The sequence below is a fragment of the Pantherophis guttatus genome, chromosome 3, assembly GCF_059756535.1.
Source record: "Pantherophis guttatus breed Tessera chromosome 3, ASM5975653v1, whole genome shotgun sequence".
NCBI lineage: Eukaryota > Metazoa > Chordata > Lepidosauria > Squamata > Colubridae > Pantherophis > Pantherophis guttatus.
This window is the reverse complement of record NC_142065.1, coordinates 35,950,238-35,972,863: the sequence shown is the minus strand read 5'-3', so window position 1 is coordinate 35,972,863 and position 22,626 is coordinate 35,950,238. Positions and strand designations below refer to the sequence as shown.

Below are 22,626 nucleotides of genomic sequence, written 5' to 3'. Positions count from 1 at the left end.
ACAACAACAAACTATTCTTAAATGGCTTGCAGTTAAATACTGTCCTGAAAAAGACTAAACCAATGCAGTAACATTAATGGGAATGGGTTAAATGCAGATTCACTTAACAACCATGTTACTAACTTAACAAATGCAATGATTCACTTAATAACTATGAGAGAAAGGTCGTAAAATGGGTCAAATTCACTTAACAAATGTTTCACTTAGCAACATAAATTTTGGGCTCAGTTGTGGTCATAACTCAAGGACTACCTGCATTCACTATACATATTGTAGCACTATAGTGAAATAGACTGACATTTTGCACCCTAATTTTATTTCATGATCACTTACTGATTGTGATGTTGGCTTTTGCTCGCAGAAGGAGTTTTATGCATTCAGGTTTATTATGAAGGCTACAATAATGAAGGGGAGTATTTCCCTTGGATGTCTGTTTCAGCAGGCTCCCACTAGAAGAGAAATATTGTTCATCAAACAAAAATCCTCCACTTATGGAACCATGATTATTTATTAATTGATTGATCAAATTGATTTGGGATACATCTCACTGATCAAGGTGACTCTGAGTGGCTTACAATAAGATAAAACACGCAAACATTCAACGATTATAAATATAAAAATGGATTAAAGTTACAAAATTTAAAACAAACTAAAAACAAGGATTTGGTGGAGAGAGGTAAAGGTGCCTTCTCTATTAGTGCAGCAGCCACTTCCAGCCAACAGCTTCTCCTTCAGGATTCCATGCCAACTGGCAGAACCAGGTTTTAAGGCTTTTCCTGAATGCTAAAAGAGAGGGGCAGATCTTATCTCCTGTGGCAAGATGTTCTAAAGGGCAGGAGCTGTGGCAGAAAAGACTCTTCTCCTGACCCCACCAGCCAAAATTCCTTGATTGATGGGATCTGCCCCTTCTGCTAGCATGAGTGGAGCGACCCATTCCCATTGGGGAAAGATGGTTCCACAGTTATCTTAGACCCATGCAATAAAGAGTTTTTAAAGGTAGTAACCACTTTGAATTGCACCCAGAAGCATACAGGCAGCCGGTGCAATTTGTGTAACAGTGGTGTTACCTATGCCACCATAGGAGCCTCCAAAACTGTCTGCGCTGCTCCATTCTGGACCAATTGTGGTTTCTGAATACTTGAATACTCTTCAAGCACAGGCCCATGTTGGCAATAATCCAAATGGGAAATGACTGAAAGCAGGACCTCGCAGTCCAGAAAAGGGCATAACTGATGTACCACACAATGTTGTATGAAGACTCTCCTAGCCATGACTGCCATCTGCTTTTTGAATCTAGGAGTTGTGAGTCTAGGAAAAAACCCAAGTTGTGCATCGAGTTTATCTGTGGTAGTACCATCCTATCCAGAACTAAAGATGATAAGCCTCTAAATCCTAAGGCTCCATATACCCACAGCCACTCCATCTTCTCAGGGTTCAGTTGAAGTGTCTCCCATCCAGGCCCCCACAGCCTCGAGGCACCCCAAAAGGGCAGCCAAGCATCATTTGGGTCACCAGAGGTGGAGATGTAAAGCTGCGTATCATCAGCATGTTGATGATATCTCACCCCATGGTGTCTGATGATCTCTCCTATATGGGGTATGTCAACTTTTTGTTCTACCAGAATGAAGAAACCTCAGAACTAATAGCTCAAAATCTATTAGTTTGGCATGCATGTGAAAAACACGAGAACATTTGCTACTTGCTAAATCTGTTAGGCCTATCAAATCAACTCACCTGTTCTGCACCAGAAAATCTACAATATGCAAAGAGGATCGGTCACTAACTAGGACTGCCAGATGAAGAAGTGTCTCTCTAGGTTCCTTTGAAACAAGAAAGAAAAACAAGTTGAGAGATTTTTCTATTTTAGATTTTCTAAAATCTATTTAGAAAAATAGATTGCCATGATATTTCATGAGGAACTAGCATCATACGAATGATTTCTACAATTTCTGCTAATTTACAATAGAAAAAAATGTCAGAAGAAACTATGGAATTACTTGCCTAAATTTAGATTACAAATTGGCTTCTGATCCCGGTGCAACTGAACAACTATGGATGGCTAATAGTTTATTGCAGAATCGAGAAGGGCTGTTTAATCCTATCTATGAAATTAATTCCTCCCAATTATTCCCACTGTCAGTATCTATTTTTCAAAACAACTTTTTTGTGTTAATATTAAAAAGTCCTCTCGGGTGGAAACAGAATCACAGAACTTCCTGCAGCAATTGTGAAAACTTATTATTTAAGCTATAGTGGAAGAGTGCTCGAACATTTACATACTATTATTAGTTCAAAAAGGGGTTATTTGTTTATTTTATTAATTTTGTTTAAGAGAAAATGTAGGACGCTGACAAAATGAGGAGACAACAGAGGCAGTGGTGGAAATAAATATGTCAGCATCATTTTTCATGGTGGCCTCCGAATGAGTGGGAAAACAGAATCTATCAGCAGTACTGACAACAGGAATAACAATCCAACACATCTTGAGAACACCAAATTTTAGAAAATTTATGTATAGTTTTTTCCCACTGACATTCAGTGGGTTTTGACTCAGAAGAAGGAAAGGGAAGTTAATGAGTTTTTTATTGAACAAGCTACTGCTCTGAAGAAAAAGACCAGAACATTAATGCTGAGTCATTTTAGGCCAATTATCTTTTCTAGCACATAGTTCAAAAACCAATGTTTTCTTATAATCTTCAATAAAAAGAGTGTATTGCATGTTCCACATTTTGGTATTAATGTATCATCTCTGCTAAAGTGTCCATATATCCCTCTGTTAACAGGAGGAAGTCTCACCTGGCTAAATTCCAAAACAGGCTCACTTAAATCCATTTTTTCTGCATATGCTTGAAGCAAAATAAATATATCCTTCTCTTTGACAGCATTCTCCAAATTCTTGAGCTTGGCAACTGGACTCCTCATGATTCTTGGAAAAACATACTTCCTATCAACATACTTCGAAATTATGAAATGTTTTCGATGAGTCCTATAATGGTACATGGGAAGACAGAAACTACAGATTTAAAAGGTGCACGATAATGAGCTGCTAGCAGAAACAATGAACTCTTTCTAATAAACAGAGAAGTGCAAATCATGAGGCTCCAAAAGAAGGAGAAACCAGAAGAAAGACACCCTTTCCAGTGTGCCCTACTTAACAGATCACCTTCTGGGGTAGGAAAAAAGGAAATTATTTCTTTATTTATTTGTTTGTTTGTTTGTTAAATTTATTTGCTGCCCATTTTACCATGGGGCCACTCTGGGCAACTTACAACAGTAAAACAGAAAAGAAAAATGATAAAAAAAAAATGTAAAGATGACAAAAGCAAACCAATGAAAAAATAAACAATGGAAGTAAAAAAAAAAGAATTAAAATGATGGACAGAGGGGGAGTAGGAAGCATGGGGGGAGGGGCCAGTTAATTAGTCCAGTAGCCACCTATAAAATACTTAAATAAGACCATAAATAACTTTGTGTTGAAATTGGTTTTGCAATTTCTCAAATATTTCTTTTCCCTGTGCAAAATATAGTAGCACCTCGGTATTCATCCAGGATTCGTTCTAGGAAATGCAACAAATACTAAAAACAACGGGTACTGAGCAAACCACGTAACTTACCACATGATCCTTTATTACAGCTTGAAGGAGTAGCAAGTCATGAGGCAGCTGATGCCAGCAAGTTCTTCCCTATGCATTGGGTGCCGGTAGAAAGATGAGCACATGGACAAGATTTTTGTTTCAAATTGCATCGAGTACCAAATTCGACAAGTTTTGAAGCAGTCGAATATCGAGGTGTGACTGTACTACACTTGTTGGTTTGTTTGATTTAAGTAGCTACCCATTTTATTGCCAAAAGCCTGGACAGCTCACAACAATGGTATAAACATACCCAAATCTTAAAATCATTAAAGAAACCTTCCTGTACCCTCAAACCAATCTTCTCCATACATCAAAGTTCAATTCTTCTTCTGCATTCTCAGAATATTGGGAGGATTTTAAAAAATAGTTTATTGTTGGAGAAAATTAATATAATACTATTGTTGATTTTTGCTTTCCATGGCAATCCAGCAGAAATCAAGGAGCTACCACAGAGAAAACCATACCTTCACCAACACTGGCAGGCAAGCTATTGTATATAAAAAGGGAGCAAATCTAGTTGAGCAATGAAATGTCTACAGGCAAGCAACCAAGTTCAGATAACACCAAGGACTCCGAAGTCTACTTACAATGAAATCACATTGTCCTATTATTTATTTGTTATATATATATATATATATATATATATATATATATATATATATATATATATATATATATATATATAGAGAGAGAGAGAGAGAGAGAGAGAGAGAGAGAGAGAGAGAGAGAGAGAGAGAGAGAGAGAGAGAGAGAGAGAGAGAGAGAGAGAGAGAGAAAGTAGCTTAGTGCCTACAAGCCTTGTTGTATTCCCAGAAGCAAATGGAAGTCACTTGAAGATGCTGGATTTCATGGCCTTTTAATCAGATCCAGCAGGGAACTTCTTATAACAAGAAAAGTAACCACAATTGCTGCAATCTCAGTTGCTTTTATTTTTATTTTCCAATTTACATTTAAATTGCCAAACTTCACACTGATTTGTTCAACTGATATTCTGAGCATGTTAAACTTTGTTTGATGGAATTGTGATAATTCTGTCTCTCCTCTCCCAATCCCCTTCTCATGATCATTAAAAAATGAATATTCCTTACATTGCACTGTCCTTAGTTGGCTTTGAAGATGAATTGGGAAGGTTGGCTTCTACTATGTCATTAAATCGTGAGTTTCCAATATTTTTAGCCAACTGCAAAAAGAAATAAGAATACAACACAGATTTTATAATATAGTGAAACATATCAAATCTATTCCGATGCTAAACTTGTGAAAGAATGGTGATGGTGCAGAACGAAATTGGTTCTTACCAGAAGTTCTGAGGTGGCCAATTTGTCCAAGGCTAATGATTGGATGCGGGAGTGATGAACACCCAACTCTCGGTGAATCCCAGAACATTCAATGCAAATTAAGATACCCAAATTAATGGAGAGCCATGCTGGATCTATGCAGGGAGGAAGCACAGGGATATAGGGTTATCTTGCTGGAAATAATGAATGACACAGGAAATGTTCCCAATTTTTGACATTGTGAAGGTACAGTATTTCCTACAATATTACTAGTGGAGATAGACTGTATACTATAGAATAATGTGGTTCAAAACAAGGATAAAATAAAATAAGGTGAAACTACAATCATATTTAACAGTCTGTGTGCAAGAAAGGTGGCAGGTGTTTTATTTAACAAAGGGGGAAGGCAATTGTTTTGCAACATCAAACCCTCTTTAGAGAATTACAATTTAAATGTATTTGTGTCTCCTTTGCACTCTTGTGCAACAAGTAGTCCAGCCTCCTTTCTTCAGGAGAAATCCCATTCTCATTTGTTTCTATGTTTTGGCAACAGTGAGATGCCAAAACATAGTTGTTTCTCATAGGCTGTGTCAGAACTAATTCTCATCTTGGAAAATGATGCAATGCCATTTTTTAATTCTCAGATTGGTCCGCTGGATGAAGCAATTCATGTTTTGTGGTTTTTCCCAATTTTTTAAGGAAAGATAGCAATGAAGACAACTGGAGTTAGCTTCAAACTGAAGCCTTGAGGAGAGATATGGTGGAGATTCAGAAGCCATGTTTGTGTGAAGCTGAACACAGACCTCCTAGGAAACCAACCCTAGGCACCCACAGCTAGTGCAATGACAGAATATGATGGCACATGTACAGTGAAGCTTTGATGCAATTTTTTTCATATTCTGCCCCATGCCAGCATGTTTTGTTACTTTGCCCGTGTTGCTGAGCTTATAAATATATCTAGCCTGTGGCAAAGTAGCTCAAAAAGCCCACATTATGTTCAGAATTTGAAATCAAATAGAAACCAAATGAACAAAATAGAAAATAGGAAAAACAATTAACCAGATGAGTGAGAAGCCTGCTCTCAAATCACCTATTACTCAAGCCTTCTCCAGTCTGGCACCCTTCAGGTATGTTGGATTACTTCTCTAAAATTCCCTCCTGGCACAACCAGCAGTTATGTGTGATTGGAAATTGTGAGAATTGTTGACTAGATTGTTGTGGACTGGTTAAAAAGACTTCCTTTTTAGCTCCTGGAGAAGAAATAAGACACACACACCCCACACACCCTATATATTGTATGTTGTACAACAAATGCTATATCACTCTGTAGGAAGCTAGCACTCACCCCTCTCCTAGAAAAATGAAATATTGTAGGAAATATTTCCTAATATTAGGGCAGAATATTTCCCCTAAAAGGGAGGCAGAAACTCAGCCCCCCTCACCTTTGTCAATGGGCCATTAAGGCCTGAGCCAGCCCATCTAGCAACAGAAACTCACCACATGGCACCTGGGAAGATTACATTACCCAGCAAACCTACAAAGTTAGCTTACCTGTGCCTAAAAGACCCCTGCCCCCTGGGACTCTGACAGCCAATGGGATACGTTTCTTGTACAAGAACAGGAAACTCTAAGGTGGGGCCCAACAGAGGGCATAAAACCAAGGCACTCTTAGCAACTCTGCCCTTTTTCTGCTCAGGAATTCAAGCCATGTGATCCTCATCATTCTTTCCAAGCAACTTCCATGAATCCAGTGTCTTTTTCCCCACTTGGAACTGAACCCAGATGGACACTTCTTTTTGACAACTCTTTTCTACAATTTGCTGAGATTCTAAATTGTTTCTCAGAGATATAGTGAAAAATTGCAACAATCTTTTTTTGTACCTGGTGTTGAGCAATCACAGCACATGTTGTTTCCTGGCATGTGCTTTATTTCCTCAATGATTGTTCCAGTCAGATTCTCCATGTTGTATCCGTCCTTGTCATGGGTTTGTTTGAAGGCCACGTTCAAAGCTTCTTCTTTACTGTTACTCAAAACAGAAACCCATCTGTAATATAGAAAATGTCATTAGATAAATGAATGCCTTCATCCAGTTAGGAAGAGCTCCACAGATTAAGGGGATCTATAAAATCTCACTGTGTACATCACTTCTTTCACATTAAACAATGGAGAAAGGTAAAAATGGATCTGTTTGCATGATTGGCTGAAATTGATGGGTGAAACACTTCCCTGACATGAGAAAAAGATATATAGTCTTATGCTCCCCACTTATTCATTTCATGCATCTGTGAAGGGCAGTTTTCAAAAGCCAAATTAAATATGTTGCCATAAAATAACTAAAAGGTAGATTTCCCCATCTTTTTACAGATTTTGTCCTTGAAAATGGTATTGATCTTGAAACAGTTTATCACATTTTATTGTATCATGAATTTTATAGGCGTCTTTAGCAGGACATTATCTGTCTTATTTTAAAATCAAAAACAGGAAGAAATATTTCTGAATATGTTAAAATTTTAGTTACAGATGAAAATCCTAATATTACAGAGGCCATTGCCAGATTTTTAACTATGATTATAAAAGCAGGGTTTTTAGTAACACGTCAGTGAGTTGGGATTTTTAGTGTATTATGTAATATTTTTAAAATATTATAAATCTTAAACTCTTTTATCTAATGGAAAAAATTAGAGTATATTTCAAACCTGTTACTGGGACCTTTTGTAGCTATTTGGTGGCTGGATGCCATCAAAGCCACCACCAGCCAGAGCATAAAATAGCTGGAAGAAGCTGTGTCAGAAAATGTGGAGAAAGCCAGTCCATAGAATAACTGAGAACTGGACACAATCAAATAGACAGTATCATTTGGGCCTTATTGCCATAAATAAATTAAAATTGAAAGAACAAAAATAAGATTTCAATTAGTAGGAAAAGAATAATAAAATCTTAGACTTAAAAAGGACCAGCCAGGACCTCAACATAAACCTTTTCTCAGCATAAAGGTCAAAAATCTATCCGACTCTCTTTGGAGAAATCCAGTGAAAAGGCACTCATTTTTCCTGTCTGATACTTACATATTACATTCTTGTTCATCCTCTGCCAGGAAGTGATATGTCCGATTATCTGAAAAGAAAAAAAAAAACATAAACAAAAGATTGTACTTAACAAACCAGAAAATAACACTTTTATATGGAAAAATGGAAACAACTGAATATTAGTAAAGAAATTTAAGAATAAAACAAGTGGAGTCATTAACAAAAAACATTGTAGGATGACAGCCATATTAGCCATGGTAGCCAAAAATCAGGAAGGGTCTGATACCACTTTTTCACAATTAAAAATATATATTAAAAGACACAAGCTTTCATGAACTTTAGCTCATTTTATCAATGCATGGCATAGCTAAACTGATGTATGATTTAACCTGGAATGGGGAGAGGGAAGAGAAAACAGGGGGATTGCCCAGGTATAGGGTACTTGTGAGATAAATTACAAGTTCCTAACAATCATTTCATTGGCAACAAGCAACCAGGTGAATTTTAGATACTTTGAGCAGCAATTCCCATTGTCATTGGCATGTTTACTGAGACTGGTGAGAAATAAAATCAAATATCTGGATGACACTTAGTTAACAACTCCAGTCTGAGATGAACTTAACAGAACTCACGTGAAATAAGATCAAAACATTTCTTGTCATCCACATTTGGTTTAACTTGACAAGTGAGCAAATTCAACTTCACTGGAAGACGATTTAACTAAATAACCATAGAAAAAGGAAATGTACATCAGTTTCAATAACATTTAACTAGTATCCTAAGCAGCATTATTTGGGCTAAAATATCCTTATGTTACAGAGGTTCATTATATTTCATAAGAAGGGTCAGATGAAGTGTGTTGGAATATAACAAGAAGAGGAGAGAAAATGACTGTACATGAAGAGAACAAAGTGTCCGGAAAGAAACATTGGGGAGAGAAGTTGAATATGCAGAGCAATTGCTACTTCCTAGTTGGAAAGGGAGAAGAAAGGTCCACAGGTAGCAGCCTTGAAAGAAGGGAAGTAAAGACCCAAAGGGATGAGAAATCTCAAGATCTAAGACTGGGAAGGAGAGATCCAACTGGCAGCAATTCATCCAAGATTCAAGAGGGAAAGAAGGATTTCTGAGGAAAGACTGGGCAAAAGACCAATGAAGAAGCAATAGTGTTAGGTTGAGCAGTTCCAGAAGGAAGTCAACACTGTAATCAGGACTCAAGTAAGGCTGCAAATGACATATTAGCAGTGGTGGGATTCAGCCAGTTCGCACCACTTCGGGAGAACCGGTTGTTAACTTTCTGAGCAGTTTGGCAAACTGGTTGTTGGAAGAAATCATTAGGGCAGAGAACCGGTTGTTAAATTACTTGAATCCCACCACTACATATTAGCTATAACTGTGCAAAGCCTGACTGGCCAGATCTTCCATCTGCTGATCCATGAGTCCAGGCAGACCCATGTTGTGGACCTGCTCCTTCAGGGCCTCCAGAAAGAAAATAAAGACATAGAGGAACTCCAACGTATAAACAATAGCTCCATTTTGTTGAGAGTTTTGTTTTAAGAGAAACACCTCGATACTGGAAGTAAAATGCATACTGTACTGTGTGAAATGGTAAGATAGCCATTCCTGACTGTGCACTTTCTCTTCTGCCAGACTTTTCTTAAACTGAAATGTAAAAACAGCATATTTTTATTTAAAAGTTAAAATATAACATTTTAAGTTATTGGAGAACTAACCAGTTACATATACAGTATTAATTCCAACCACCATGGCATAAAAGTACCATCAAATGGTCAGATCAAACAAAAGGTATTCATGTTTGGAACGTAACTATAATTTAAATGAACTTAAAAGTATTCATGGAAATAATGTTTCCCACTATTTTCTTTCTCCCTAATGAAGCCATCTGCATCCCTGCAGGAGCTCTCTGGAAAGAGGCCTTCTTCAAATTTGCGGAGCATGGAATCGTTTGTGGAGAAGGGTGAATCTTCTACAATTGGGCTGAGACACTATAATAAATGGATTTATTTAGTTCTCTTATACTCTCCCTTGCTACTCAGGCAAAGTAGAAAAGGTAGCCAGTGCATTTTAAAAACCAAACAATATATGCAAAATGACATTATATTAGTAGAAAATAATTAACAACCAATAAATATATTCTTGGTGCTGAGAAAACCCAACTCAGCTTCCAAGAGAATGCATTCCAAAATCTGGGAGCAAAAAAGGAGGCCCTCTCTCCTATGCTAGAAAGATGGCAGCGACAAAAAGACCCATCTTACAAATCTATGAGTCAGACAGGTTCATTATAGGAGAGGCAGGTTAAGGTTTAAGCTAGTTAGGCCTTGAAATGTACTTTGGGCCATCAGATATCTGAACAGGCATGGGAGGACATGGACAATTAGAAAGGAGGGCACACTAACTGTTTAACTTTCTCAGCATCCACATTCAATGGTACAGTGAAAAACTGCAAAAAAAATTACTTAGGTCTAGATGTATATGAAATCATATTTTCATTATATTTTTACAACAAATTTTAATTTCAAGGACACATGCTAGCAATAACAGAATCTGCAGCAATGCCTCATTCAAATTTCACACAGAAATGTATGATGAGTCATGTGATCTACAGACTAGACTAGAGTGATCATAGATTTGAAAGGGCTTGATTGAATTCAATTGCTGACATTGGGAAATAAATAATGTAATTCTAGACTCTTGAATCTATCATTAAACGACGTAAAGAAAGAAGCAAACAATTTACAAAGTCACAATATCTGAAAATTTGAATGACTATGGCTGTGAAACAGTCCAAAATAATAATAATAATAAAATCAAGAGACTCAAAAAAAGTGGACAATATTTGATTTTAAGGCTATGCCTACCAGAGGAAAAACATGAGGCCATCATCCTTTTTGCCAGACATCTGGTAATCCCAAATATATCCAGTAAACAACTTTAATAATTAAGATCAATATGAATAAAATTGTTTTATTTAAGGATATATGTGTAAGGTAGCTTTAACATACATAAATTATTGATTTGCATTTTATCAGACTGTACAAAAGTCAAATTATAGTTATTCTTTGTAACTAAATTTTATGATGTACTCGAAGACTTAAGTGGGCATGAAGGTATGCAAAATTCACATGGACCTCTCCTTCTAATTCCAACTGTTAAAATTTAACAAAAAGCATATTTTTCAAGCACAGAATTACATGACAAAGACAGTTTTAGACACCAAAATTTTGCCTGGAAAACAGCTGATGGTTTCTTTTTAGTAATTCATACTCCGCTTTCAGAATACAATATTTCCAAAGCAACTTACAAGAGAAATAGTCACAACCCAGGTATTTAATAAAGTCAGGCAACAATTAAATAGTTGTATTGCTTTAAGTTTTATTGTTTTTAACATATATTTGCAGTTGCCAAGGATGAAATCATTGCATTACTTACCCATCACTTTTCTTAAAGAGGCTCCCAGATCTCTCTGTGCCATACTGCTTATTTCCCTGGAGCTGATGCATGCTATACCTCATTGGCTTCCTCATAGAATTCTGCTAGAAAACAAATGTACATATTTAAAATGTAATTATATACAACAATAAGCAAGAATGCAGAAAATGCAAGGTCCATGAGACTATGATTTCAAAATTAGAAATGTTGAGTTGGAAATAGTTAGATGGACATTGATTCCACCTTTCTGCTCAATCCAATATGGAGCCACAGAATCCCTGGCAATCATCCAGCCATTGGGTGAAGAAATTCCACCATATTGCAAAATCCTCTTACCATCAAATCATCTTAAAATATAGCCATTGCTTTCTTGCCATTTTCACCCATTGATTCTTGGTCTGCTCTCTAGATCAACATATAATGTAATCCATTTGCTGCACAAAACCTTTCAACTCTTTAATCATTTGATGTATCTTCTCTTTTCCCACTGATTCATATTTTTTTAAAATTGCTTTGGGGACAAGTTCAGCCCATTTACCCAGAAAATGCTAAGCCCGCAATTGCAATGAATTATCTGCAGCAATACTTATTGAAGCATAGAAAGATCAATCTAGTATAGTGTTTCTCAACCTTAGCAACTTTAAGATTGGTAGAATTGGATTTCTGGAAGTTGAAATCCATACATCTTAAAGTTACCAAGGTTAATAAACACTGATTTGATATAATGCCCTGATTTTGCTGGGCCCATCTTTTCTTTTAATCAGAACTTCTCCAAAGTTTGCAGATGAAATTGAAAGCTGGGCAGTTATTATCCTTGGCCAAATATTTTTTTGTCCCTGTAATAGGCTATCTTGGCACCTTTTCTTACTATGAATTTTCCTCTTAAAACAATGTAATGGACATTTCACATCAAAGCATGACATACCAGAGGACTTTGTGAAATTCTGCACTAAATTTTGGGACAGACCTATTGGATGGGGGCTTTTTTGAATTTCCCCATGGAAAGAAAATTTTTCCAACATTTTCTCATGAGCACAACTTTCCTTTAGGTGGGATAATGCTACTGCTGCTGCTACTACTATTTTAAAAAAGGCTTGTGGGAGTAGCTCCTTCATTCTGTCTTCCTTTGAGATTTAATTGAAGGGAGGATACAGAACATTGGAGAAAAAACTGTACAATGAATACTAGAGACATGACCACATTCACCCATCTCTATATATGCAGCTCCCTTGTAATTAAATAAATTCAGAAACACTTCACCTGTGAGTATTTCCTGAAGCTCTCTTCTCCTTTGAAGGAATTTTGAAACCAAATTCTCTTCCATAAAATTGAAGAATTGACAGAAGCAAAGGCAGATTGGTAGAAACTGTGCTCATACACATGGTAAATTGCCTTTCCCCCAATTAATTCTTCCTTTTAGTTCTTAAAAAAAGGATTTCTAAGAACATTTCATCAGGTACCTGCTGGTCTTTCTCTATAGCAAAATTGGATGTACCGTCCCTAGTTTTACCTCTCTGGGTTCCAACTGCAATGCTGATTTGAGCTGATCCCGAAGGGAACATAACTGTTTCTTCTCTTCTTCCTGCTTTGACTTCATCTGAAATCCATTACAAAAACATTCCATCAAACACATAAGTTGTTTTTGTGTTTGCTGCAAAATACCTTCAGTTGGCGTTTCTTTCTATGCTGCCCAAATCTCCAGGAAGACTCCAGCCCACATTATTAACAGCAATTTTAACCCCAATTATGCTAACGAATTTAATGCTAACATCATTTGTTCGAAGTCTGACTGGTATGTGTTCAGAGGCTTGCAATTTGAAATTATGCCTCTTCATTGTTCCACATACGTGAAAGGGATTAAGTTAAGGTTAAAGTAAAATATTCAGAATACAGCATATAAAATCTGTCCAGAAGGAAAAGGAAGTTTATTTATTATTTATTAAATTTATATGCCACCCACCTCCCCAATAAGTTGACTGTGGGCAGTTTACAGATTATAAAAAGATGAACAATTAAAATGTTAAAACTACTTAAAAAACTAAAACCAAGAAGATAGACAGCATGGAAATGACGTCTTCTACCCCATCAACTAACTAATAGTGAGCGCTGTCTTCAGGGACCCAAGCCAGCTGGCAAAACCAAGCTTTAATACCCTTCTGGAAAGCCAAAAGGCCAAGTTACATGTCTTTCCATGGAACCATTTTACCTTTTATGCTGAATTTAATTATTAAGTTGGAAGTATTTGTTATGGATATGGCCTGCAAACCATCCAATTAGTACTTGAACACATATGCCCTTCCTTAAAGATATATTCAAGGAACTGGTTGAATGTGATTTTAGGGTGGAGGACTTTTTGGAACCTTCAACCTGTTGCTGAAAGTTTGTCTCACCAGTTGTCAGGCACAAACAATCAAGTCCACACATACAGTGTTTCAAGCTAACTACTTTATTTTATTCCACTTATATTATAGGAATCTTCCAGTCTGTTTGCCTTATCTTGGGAACAACAACATGGAATTTAGAGGGGAGGTTAGGGCTAGGTATCTTGCAGATGAGTAACAACTCAAGGCTAATTCCCCACTTGATCCCCCTCTCTTTGCCTGCCTGGCTGTTTCCCAATATCAGTGTTGCATACCTGCATGGTATAATATGGTACACATAATGCAGAACTCTACATATTTAGCATGTCTAGCTGAGTGACATGCTAGAGGCTACACAAAATTGATGCATTAGGACAGAAGTTAAATTTTATTTCAGTTTATATTAAAAATAAACATAATATTCTCAAATCATAATCGTTCAATAATACCCTTCTTCTCAGTGGCTTCTGGATGTTCATGAAACTTTAAGTTACAACCTCCAACCCCTTTACACATGTGAACTTCCAAGTCTTTAATGTGGAGACTGCATACCCAGGACTTCAGGTTTTGTGAAACTGTTGCAATGCAGCATGCATGAGAATGAAAAGCCAGAATGAGAATGAAAATCCACATTAGGCTAAGTGGATAGGCTCTTTCTTACATTATTTACAAGGGAACAAGGATTTTGGAAATATAAGCTTTTGTTTTTGTTATGTTATCTACAAAAGTATTTCTCAACCTCCACAGCTTTAAGATATGTAGACTTCAACTGCCAGAATTTCCCATCCAGACAAACCGCTATTAATATTAGTAACTATGTTCAAACAAACTAGCTTCAAAATATGATTTGTAGAGATAGTTTGCTAATACAAACCTTAAATACAACAAAGAATCTGATTAACTAAAAGTAGAGTGAAAACTTTGAACTTCTCTTTGGAAAGTATTTTTTGTTTCTGTGTGTGTAAGCTTGCTAGAACTTGTGTCTGTATTTCACACTGTGTTTTAACCTGATGTGAAATTTTGGCCTATCAAATTTATATTATATACTCACACTCTGAAGCTCAGGAGTTAATTTCTCTATAAATTGCTTGTGCTTCTCTGTTGCCTTTAAACATTTCTGGAAGAAACTGATAGAAAAATACCATGAAACCAAAGTAAAAAATTGTATGTTCAGTTCACACCGTTGGACTTTTTCTCATCAACACTGCTATTTTCAGTGAAATCTTTCCACAATTACCATCACAACTGCTGACCTCAATATGTTGGAAGTGATGCTTGATCAGCAGAAAGAAGATGGGAAGTGGGAAGAGATGAGGATACCTTCCCATCAGTGGGTGAGTCATTAGAGGGACAGTAACGCAAGAGTGGGTAACTGATTGTCCAGATTGTCTCTAATGGTCAAGTGAAACTATTTAATTTGTTGTGATATTGCATGCATTATAGAGCTAGTAAGAAATCAATTCAGTCCCAGATGCAACCATGAGAATGATGAGGTCCAGGATTTGAACTACTATAAGGATCTCATTTGGAAGAGCCTTTTAACAAGGATAAGATTGCTTACCCATAACAAAGTAAAATGTACAATATAGAATAAAATATATTTATGCCATAGATTCACATTTTCAAAAGCTTTTGCAACAAGAAATTTGTAATTAAACTGCCCTAATGTCTTTGGTACCAAGAGAATTGTGAAGAATGAAAAGGTAGAAAATGGACGGCACTTACTTGAACTGGGAGTTGCAGTGCTTGATGTTATTCTGCAGCAAGTCAACTCCTTTCTTGGTTTTAAGCTCGTTCACTTTAATTAGGTACTGGAGGGAAAGGTTACATAGCTGACTTTTTGAGCTACATTCTCATTTGTTTGTTTAGCCCTCCTCTGTTCTTGAGTGCTAAGTTACACGTTGCAGTTCTTTCTTTTTAACTCATGCACAGAGTACAGTATATGATAATCTTCACTTTACATAAACTCAAAAACAATTGTACTTGTGTTGAAGTAATTTAAATTTATTTTTATGGTTTGTCTTTTAAATTCTATGAAAGGCAGAGCTTACATAAGTATTTACACTAACTAAACCAAATGTTACATTTATAATTCCCAAGAATTAGGATACACTTATTTCCACTAGCTAGCAGCAAAAAAAATCAACTGCTACATAGTGGTGATTATGGTACTATGGTAGAATTAAGATCTGAAGAACTATAATTGAATTTTACCAAATAATGAAAGTATTGTATATTCTCAGAGACTGAATGATGCTTTAAAAATGAAGGTCCCAATGTTAAAGGAATTATCTTGAAGGATATGTATTGACAAATTAAAAACAAACATAATTTATTGGAAAAAATTAAAAGAGTTGGATCTGGATTCTCTTATATCAACTGAAGAGGTTTCTTCAATTTGAAGAGGAAATTGGGGACAAAACAGGAAGCAATTTTTGCCACTTTGCCTCTTCATTGCAACTGTATATTACCTCTCCTGCTTTTTGAAACCCATTACAGATAGTCCTCAATTTATGACCACAATTGAGCCCAGAATTATGGTCGTACATTGTGGAGGTTATTAAGCGAGGTGCCCACATGACTGGCTTCCTTAATGACCACAACCCTGGCTCTCCCCATGGTGGTCATTAAGTGACTATGCAGTTCATTAAGTGGAGCATGGAGTGCCTCAGGGAGTGAGGAAGTCCTGGCACAGGCCCAGACCCACAGTATACACCTCCCCAGCTTATCTGCCTGCCCTGATTTGCCAGGGCCTCCCCAGTCTCCCAAGACTCTCCTTGCAAGCTTCTCACACCCTTGGACCTTTTTCCCCCAATCATGCTTCAGTTCACTTACCTTTTCTAAGATCATCTTTTGGAAAAAGAACCATCCAAATTGCTATGCAGCCTTCCTATACTATACTATACTATACAGAGGCCAGATGGTGCTGTCCTGGAAGCGGGCACCGGTTTGGAAGCAGCACTATTCTGACAATCCAAGAATTTTGCTGCTCCCAAAATGATGCCCACTACTGGGACGGCACCATGAGGCCTCTGTATAGTAAGCATCTCAAGGCGACATGGCAGATTGGCCATTTCTCTTTCCTAGAGGCAATCTTCGGAAAAGATAAATGAAGTAAGTTGTGACAGGGAGCGAGAAGATACAAGGATGTGGGGCCTAGTGGAGCGGGAACCAGGTCCAAGGCCTGTAGAAACCAAGCCAGGAGGGAGATATAAGCCCATTCCCTTCTAGCACTGAAGTTATTACCTAGATGTGTATTGAACATCCAAAACAACCAAGCTCAGAGAGCACCAAGGATTCCACAGGATGGAGTTAATAGATTCTCAACCATTTCAGAGGTATCATGCTTAGGGTCCTGCCTAAGCTGAAAGAAAGACAGGCTCAGGACCTCCTTCCTGAGAAGAAATCTTACCATCTGCCTGCCTCACCTCACACATATGTAATTGGAACATCCTTCGCTCTTTTTCCATCTCCTCCGCAATCTCTCCTCCAGCAACCTCTGTCCTCACCATTCCATACTGTTTTGCCAGCTCGCGCTTTTCTTTCTCTATCTTTCCACTCAAGTAGAGAAAAAGCAATGTTAGTTATTTTACTAAAATCAGCTCAAAATAAAGTAGTGTTTGTTTTGTAAAGAAGATAATATCAAGCCAACTTACAGTTTGCTTTCATAGTCCTTCCAAGCTTTTTCAAAAGGCTTTTTAAAATCCTATTGAGAGATGAAGCAACGCTTTAATGCTGCATTTGATCTTTTGTTCTATTTTTCTACTCCCAAATAATTTTACGTTGCTAAACTGTTCTGTTAACATGTACGTGTTTGTGTGTCAAGCATTTCAATTGCTCTGATTCCCTTTACCTTCAGTTATTATCAGATCAATCAGATTCTATTTTTCTGAATATTAATAAATACCATTGTACTGTTTGTACTATACGCCACAATTTTTCCTCAATTAATTCTTAGATATCTCCCATTTGGCTCTGTTGGTCATCTGTTTTATCTGTATCTGTAGATAATTATCTGTATCTATGCATTATGTTTGCATGTACTTTTCTTATTTTTATTTTTGTCACTTGCTAGAACTATCTTTAATAATGCAGAAAATTAGTTATTGCAATTAATCTGTTTAACATGATTGATGTTTAAGACATAATTCCCTTTTATACAATACTTTAAAGTATGTTACTATGCTTCTGTAGGCACAATAGTGATACTAAACAAAGTTTTGTTTCAACTGATCAATTACTAAAATAGAAGTTTGGAATGACCAACCCTCAAGATATCTGACTGTATTCATCAGACCTAATTAGTACCTTCTCTGACAGAAGCAACACCTACTTGATCCTTTCAACTCAGACTATCAGGGATAAAATCTGAGGCTACACAGTTGGAAAAGCTCCTGAGCTATGGTTCCTTCTTCTAACAGTGGTACTGGAAACAATATACAGGAAAAAAAGCCATTACATTTCCAAATAGTTTGAAAATCTACCAACAGATGAAACAAATATTATAGTAGTATTTTCAATATTTTTTAGTGTGTGGCATCATAGAGAGTGAATTCTTTCAGATGAGTAGTTTTCCAAATTCCCTTTTCCAGAAAGCTATATTAAAACGTTATCAGTCTTTGAACTGACATAAAATTAAGCTGGAATGCATTGTTATGCCCCAATCAGCCCAAGAGCAATCTGCTATGGATTCTGCCTTAACTGGCAGCAGCAATGTAGTTGGTGATAGGTGCCATCTTTATACATTTATTGCAGAAGTTACGGAAAGGGATTAATGGATTCCCTCAACATTGCTTTCCCTCCAATCTTCTGGAAGGAAAAAATAAGTGCAGGTAGATGCTAACATCAATAGGTTTATGTACCTATTGGGTTTCCCAACTAATAGTTTGCAAGCAGAGAAAGATGCATAACATGAAGCAGGATCCCATATCCTGCTCAGCAAAATGCTTGCATCGCACCTCTGACCAGCCAGACTACAGAAACACTGGCCTAAAGTATAAAAAAGAATTGGTCATTTTTCTTATCACTTCCTCACAAGTGAAATTGATAATATCACAGCTCTGGAACAGATTGTATTCCTCAAAAAACAAGGATAATGTCCACAACTTCCCAAAACAATTATCAAAAAAAGTAGTCTACGTAAAAGGGGGCTTTGCAAGAAAATAACTTCAGGATCAGGAATTTGAGCACGTATTATTGTCATCCATGAGTGAAATAGTATGAAAAGAGCTGTCCCTAATAAAGAGTGTGAGCTGGATCCTACAACATAGGAAAGGAATTATTGAAACTACAGGGTGATTGTTTTAGAGACCATGGAATCACATTTTGAAAATCCACAAACAGATGACTTGCTTTAATGCACATGCCTACAATCTATTTCCAGCATCAACTCACCCCTTTGAAATCTCCCTTGACCAGTGAATCCAGAGAAAATTGAATGTTATGATAGAGGCTCAGCAACTGAAAAACAAAGTTTATTATGTAGTTGGCATGTAACAAGTGCTCTTTCCTAAATAAAGAAGAGGATATTGAAAACTGTTGTAATAACTTACATTAAAGTATGCAGTATAATATGGGCTATTGTGTGGAATGCTTTCAGACAGCCGATGTTTATAGACATTAAAAAGAGACAAGACTAGTAAGCAGCTTCTCTCTTATAATGTCTGGTCCCCATAATTGTATTTATGAGGCAGGGCAGGTGATATAAGAACCTCCCCTAAAAGCAATCAGATTCAGTAGTACTGCAGGAATTCAAAAACAAGGACAGAAGCAGGCAATGCCAGTCCCAGGGCAGTATACAGGTAGTTCTCAACTTACAACAGTTCATTTAGTGACTGTTCAAAGTTACAACAGCACTGGAAAAAATGACTTATGACAATTTTTCACATTTACGACCTTTGTAGCATCCCCATGATCATGTGATCAAAATTCAGATGCTTGGCAACTGATTCATACTTATGACTATTGCTGTGTCCCAAAGTCATGTGATCACCTTTTGCAATCTTTTGATAGCAAAATCAATGGGGAAGCCAGATTCACTTAACAACCATGTTACTAACTTACCAACTGCAGTGATTCACTTATCAACTGTGGCAAAGGTGAAAGGTCATAAAACGGGCCAAAACTCACTTAAATGTCTCATTTAACAACATAAATTTTTGGCTCAATTGTGGTCATAAATTGAGGACTACCTTTAATGGATAATATTCAGAAATCTCACCTATAGCAGGTCTATACTTGCTGTTTTGCAAAAAAAAGAAGTCCTACCACTCTTCCGAGAGAGCAGGCATTCTGAATCCCAAAATAGCCAGCCGACTGTTCAGAGGTATGGAGAAAGGGACATGGTATGAAATGGGAAGGAGCAACTGATAATAATTGAACTCCACCCTTGCTTAGCACTTCAAAGGGATGGCAGTGCTGGCATCAAGGGGTCATGACAAGCAGCATCTAAAAGAACCCTGTGGAATGGGATGTGCCTGCTACCCCCAGTACTAAAATCTATGGCCACATGAAACCCTACTCAGCAGAAACACCAGAAAACTTTTAAAGTCCTCATTAGGCACAGAACTAGCAGTGCACAGCTGGCAAACTCCACTATCTTTCCTGGTTCAAATGTTCTATGCAGTGTAATTAGTCTTCTTTAAGGACAAGCCCATGCTCTTTCAAAAGTCTGCTAAATCAGTGCATATAAAGAGCCTGTGTAAGATGAAACGAGCTCTTCAGAATGGATTAATCAAGCATTTGAGGGCAAATGCCTCTGCAGAAGCCAAGTATCCTATCTCTTCTGCAGCCAAATTTAAAGGACCAATTGGAAGTTGGTTGATCCTCAACCCAGATTACATCAGCAGCCAAATGATTGGTATAGTATGCCACATTTTGTTTTTCTTCCATTCAATCATCTCCAATTCATGGAGACTGCCTGGACAAGTTCCTGCAGTTCTCTTGGCAAGGTTTTTCAGAAGTAGTTTGTCATTGCTTCCTTCTTAGGACTGAGAGAAAATGACTGGCCCAAAGTTACCCAGCTGGGGCAAGAACCCAAGGGGGCACTAGAATCCACAGTATCCTGGTTTCTATCATGATGCCTTAACTGCTACACCAAATTAGCTTTTATGACAGATTACACTCATGGCAAAAATTATATCATGAGAACATTACTTCAAAATTGGAACAGCTAAAGATAACTTTAAGCAGTGTATCCTCTGAGTCTGGGCTGGAATAAAGGTGAAGGGAAAGTCTTGAGGACAGAAATTTAAACCAGGACTGAGTTGGGGTTCTGATGGGAATTCTGGCATAATCTTAAAATATGCACATTGCAGTTAAAATTCTCAAACATTTATCCCCAACCTTATTCCTGTCCCAGGTTCCCCAAATGCTGAGCATGGGCTTTGGTCCACAAAAAATTGACTACCCACATATGGAAAGCATAAAAATGTTCTGCTGCCCCCTATGATTAATAAATGTATTAAGCACATTTTCCATTTTTATATCTAGGGCATTATTTAACCATGTAAATTTCTTGACACCTGGGGTCACATTTTGCACAGGTCAGGGAGATGTTTGATCCTCTCAATGGATTTCATAAAATGCAATTAATGCCAACTATCATGACAAACAGCAGGAAAGACCTGTCCATGGCTCTCCAGATGCTGTTGGAAAACAATGCCCAGTAAACCCAACAGTAGGACATAGGAACACTTTCCCCAGGAAATGGGAGGTCAGATGGATGGGGCAGTACCAGGCTCTTGATGGCTTCTAGCAGCTCTTGTGAAAATGAAGCAAAGGTGGTAAAAGCTTCAGACAGCTTTTCATCTCCACTGGTGTGATAATTTCCTGAAAATTTCTCCAGGGCAGCAATATGAGCTTCTAAGTGGCTAATGAGATCTGTAGAAATAAAGAAGGTATTTGAATGTTCTTGCATGTCTTTTTCTAGGCAAACAATGCTATATTACAAAAGGAAATCTGGAAACGTTGGCAGGAACCCATTTCATTTATTTTTATGGCCCTAAAACCCACATGAATATAGTATAGGAATAGTCTGGAATTTAGCAAATGGAAATGTACTTTGGGAAGGATTTGGAATGCAGCATGAAGAGAAGGATGCACTACTGATCTGAAGTTTGTTAAGAAGCACAGCGGGAGAGAATATGTGGTCTTCCAGTTCTTGAACTGCAGCTCAGTTCCATTAATGGTCCTCCTGAACATTGTGGTGAGGGCAGATAAGAGCTGGAGTTCCAGCCAAATGTGGAATTACAGATTACCAAATGGTAATCCTTTACAATGAAGATTGCATTTTAAAAAAGTATGATCCCTTCGTCTTTTCTCATCTGGAACTAATGACTTCCAAATGTATCCTGAGTGGGAAATTTATCTACAAGAGGAAACCAAAGACAGAAAGGAGGTATAATGACAAAAGGGTCACAGAGAGATAGCTAGTCAGGAGTGAAGGAAGCATTTTTGGAATACAGTTTCCCTTTAGAAATTGATACCATGGTAATGTCCGTGATTATGCTGTTTGTTTTTGGAATCAATTTGTTTACAAAAGTACTTGTCTAATCTAATTTCTTTGAAGGAATATTACAGTTTGGCTGGATTCACACTGTGGGAACGTCTCTGCAGGGGAGCAGGACGGCAAGTGATACCACAATGTTATGGTAACATCATGCAAAAATGCAAATTATATAATTTGTGTCAATTGTGGACCTGTGATGCCTATGATTGTATAAACTAAGTTTGATTCTGACTTATTGTAGTGTATGAATCTAGCCATTCTGACTCCTAAGTCATGGTTTATGGTTAATGTGCAAATCAGGCTATAGGGCTTATTCAATAATCCATAGTTAAAACAAACTGTGGCATAGTTTATTTTGTGAATCCAGCCTT

The 22,626-nt window shown here is 37.2% G+C and overlaps 1 protein-coding gene across 2 annotated transcripts in view; it reads right to left on the bottom strand.

Moving 5' to 3' along the window:
• The window catches only part of LOC117664375 (arf-GAP with SH3 domain, ANK repeat and PH domain-containing protein 1-like), a 38,876-nt gene that overhangs the window by 11,791 nt on the left and 4,459 nt on the right, over positions 1-22,626 (bottom strand). Inside the window, exons 3-19 of one of the 2 annotated variants that reach the window (XM_034415282.2) lie at positions 21,482-21,627; positions 19,141-19,206; positions 17,403-17,452; positions 17,175-17,304; positions 15,472-15,557; positions 14,798-14,873; positions 12,897-12,983; positions 11,387-11,490; positions 9,529-9,598; positions 8,572-8,659; positions 7,979-8,027; positions 6,794-6,957; positions 4,934-5,067; positions 4,724-4,815; positions 2,797-2,986; positions 1,735-1,820; positions 334-449 (exon numbers count right to left, since the gene is read on the bottom strand). In XM_034415282.2, coding sequence (XP_034271173.2) covers positions 334-449; positions 1,735-1,820; positions 2,797-2,986; positions 4,724-4,815; positions 4,934-5,067; positions 6,794-6,957; positions 7,979-8,027; positions 8,572-8,659; positions 9,529-9,598; positions 11,387-11,490; positions 12,897-12,983; positions 14,798-14,873; positions 15,472-15,557; positions 17,175-17,304; positions 17,403-17,452; positions 19,141-19,206; positions 21,482-21,627 — 1,734 coding nt within the window. The remainder of the gene's footprint in view (positions 1-333; positions 450-1,734; positions 1,821-2,796; positions 2,987-4,723; positions 4,816-4,933; positions 5,068-6,793; positions 6,958-7,978; positions 8,028-8,571; positions 8,660-9,528; positions 9,599-11,386; positions 11,491-12,896; positions 12,984-14,797; positions 14,874-15,471; positions 15,558-17,174; positions 17,305-17,402; positions 17,453-19,140; positions 19,207-21,481; positions 21,628-22,626) is intronic. The other variant, XM_034415283.2, reaches the window with a different exon arrangement.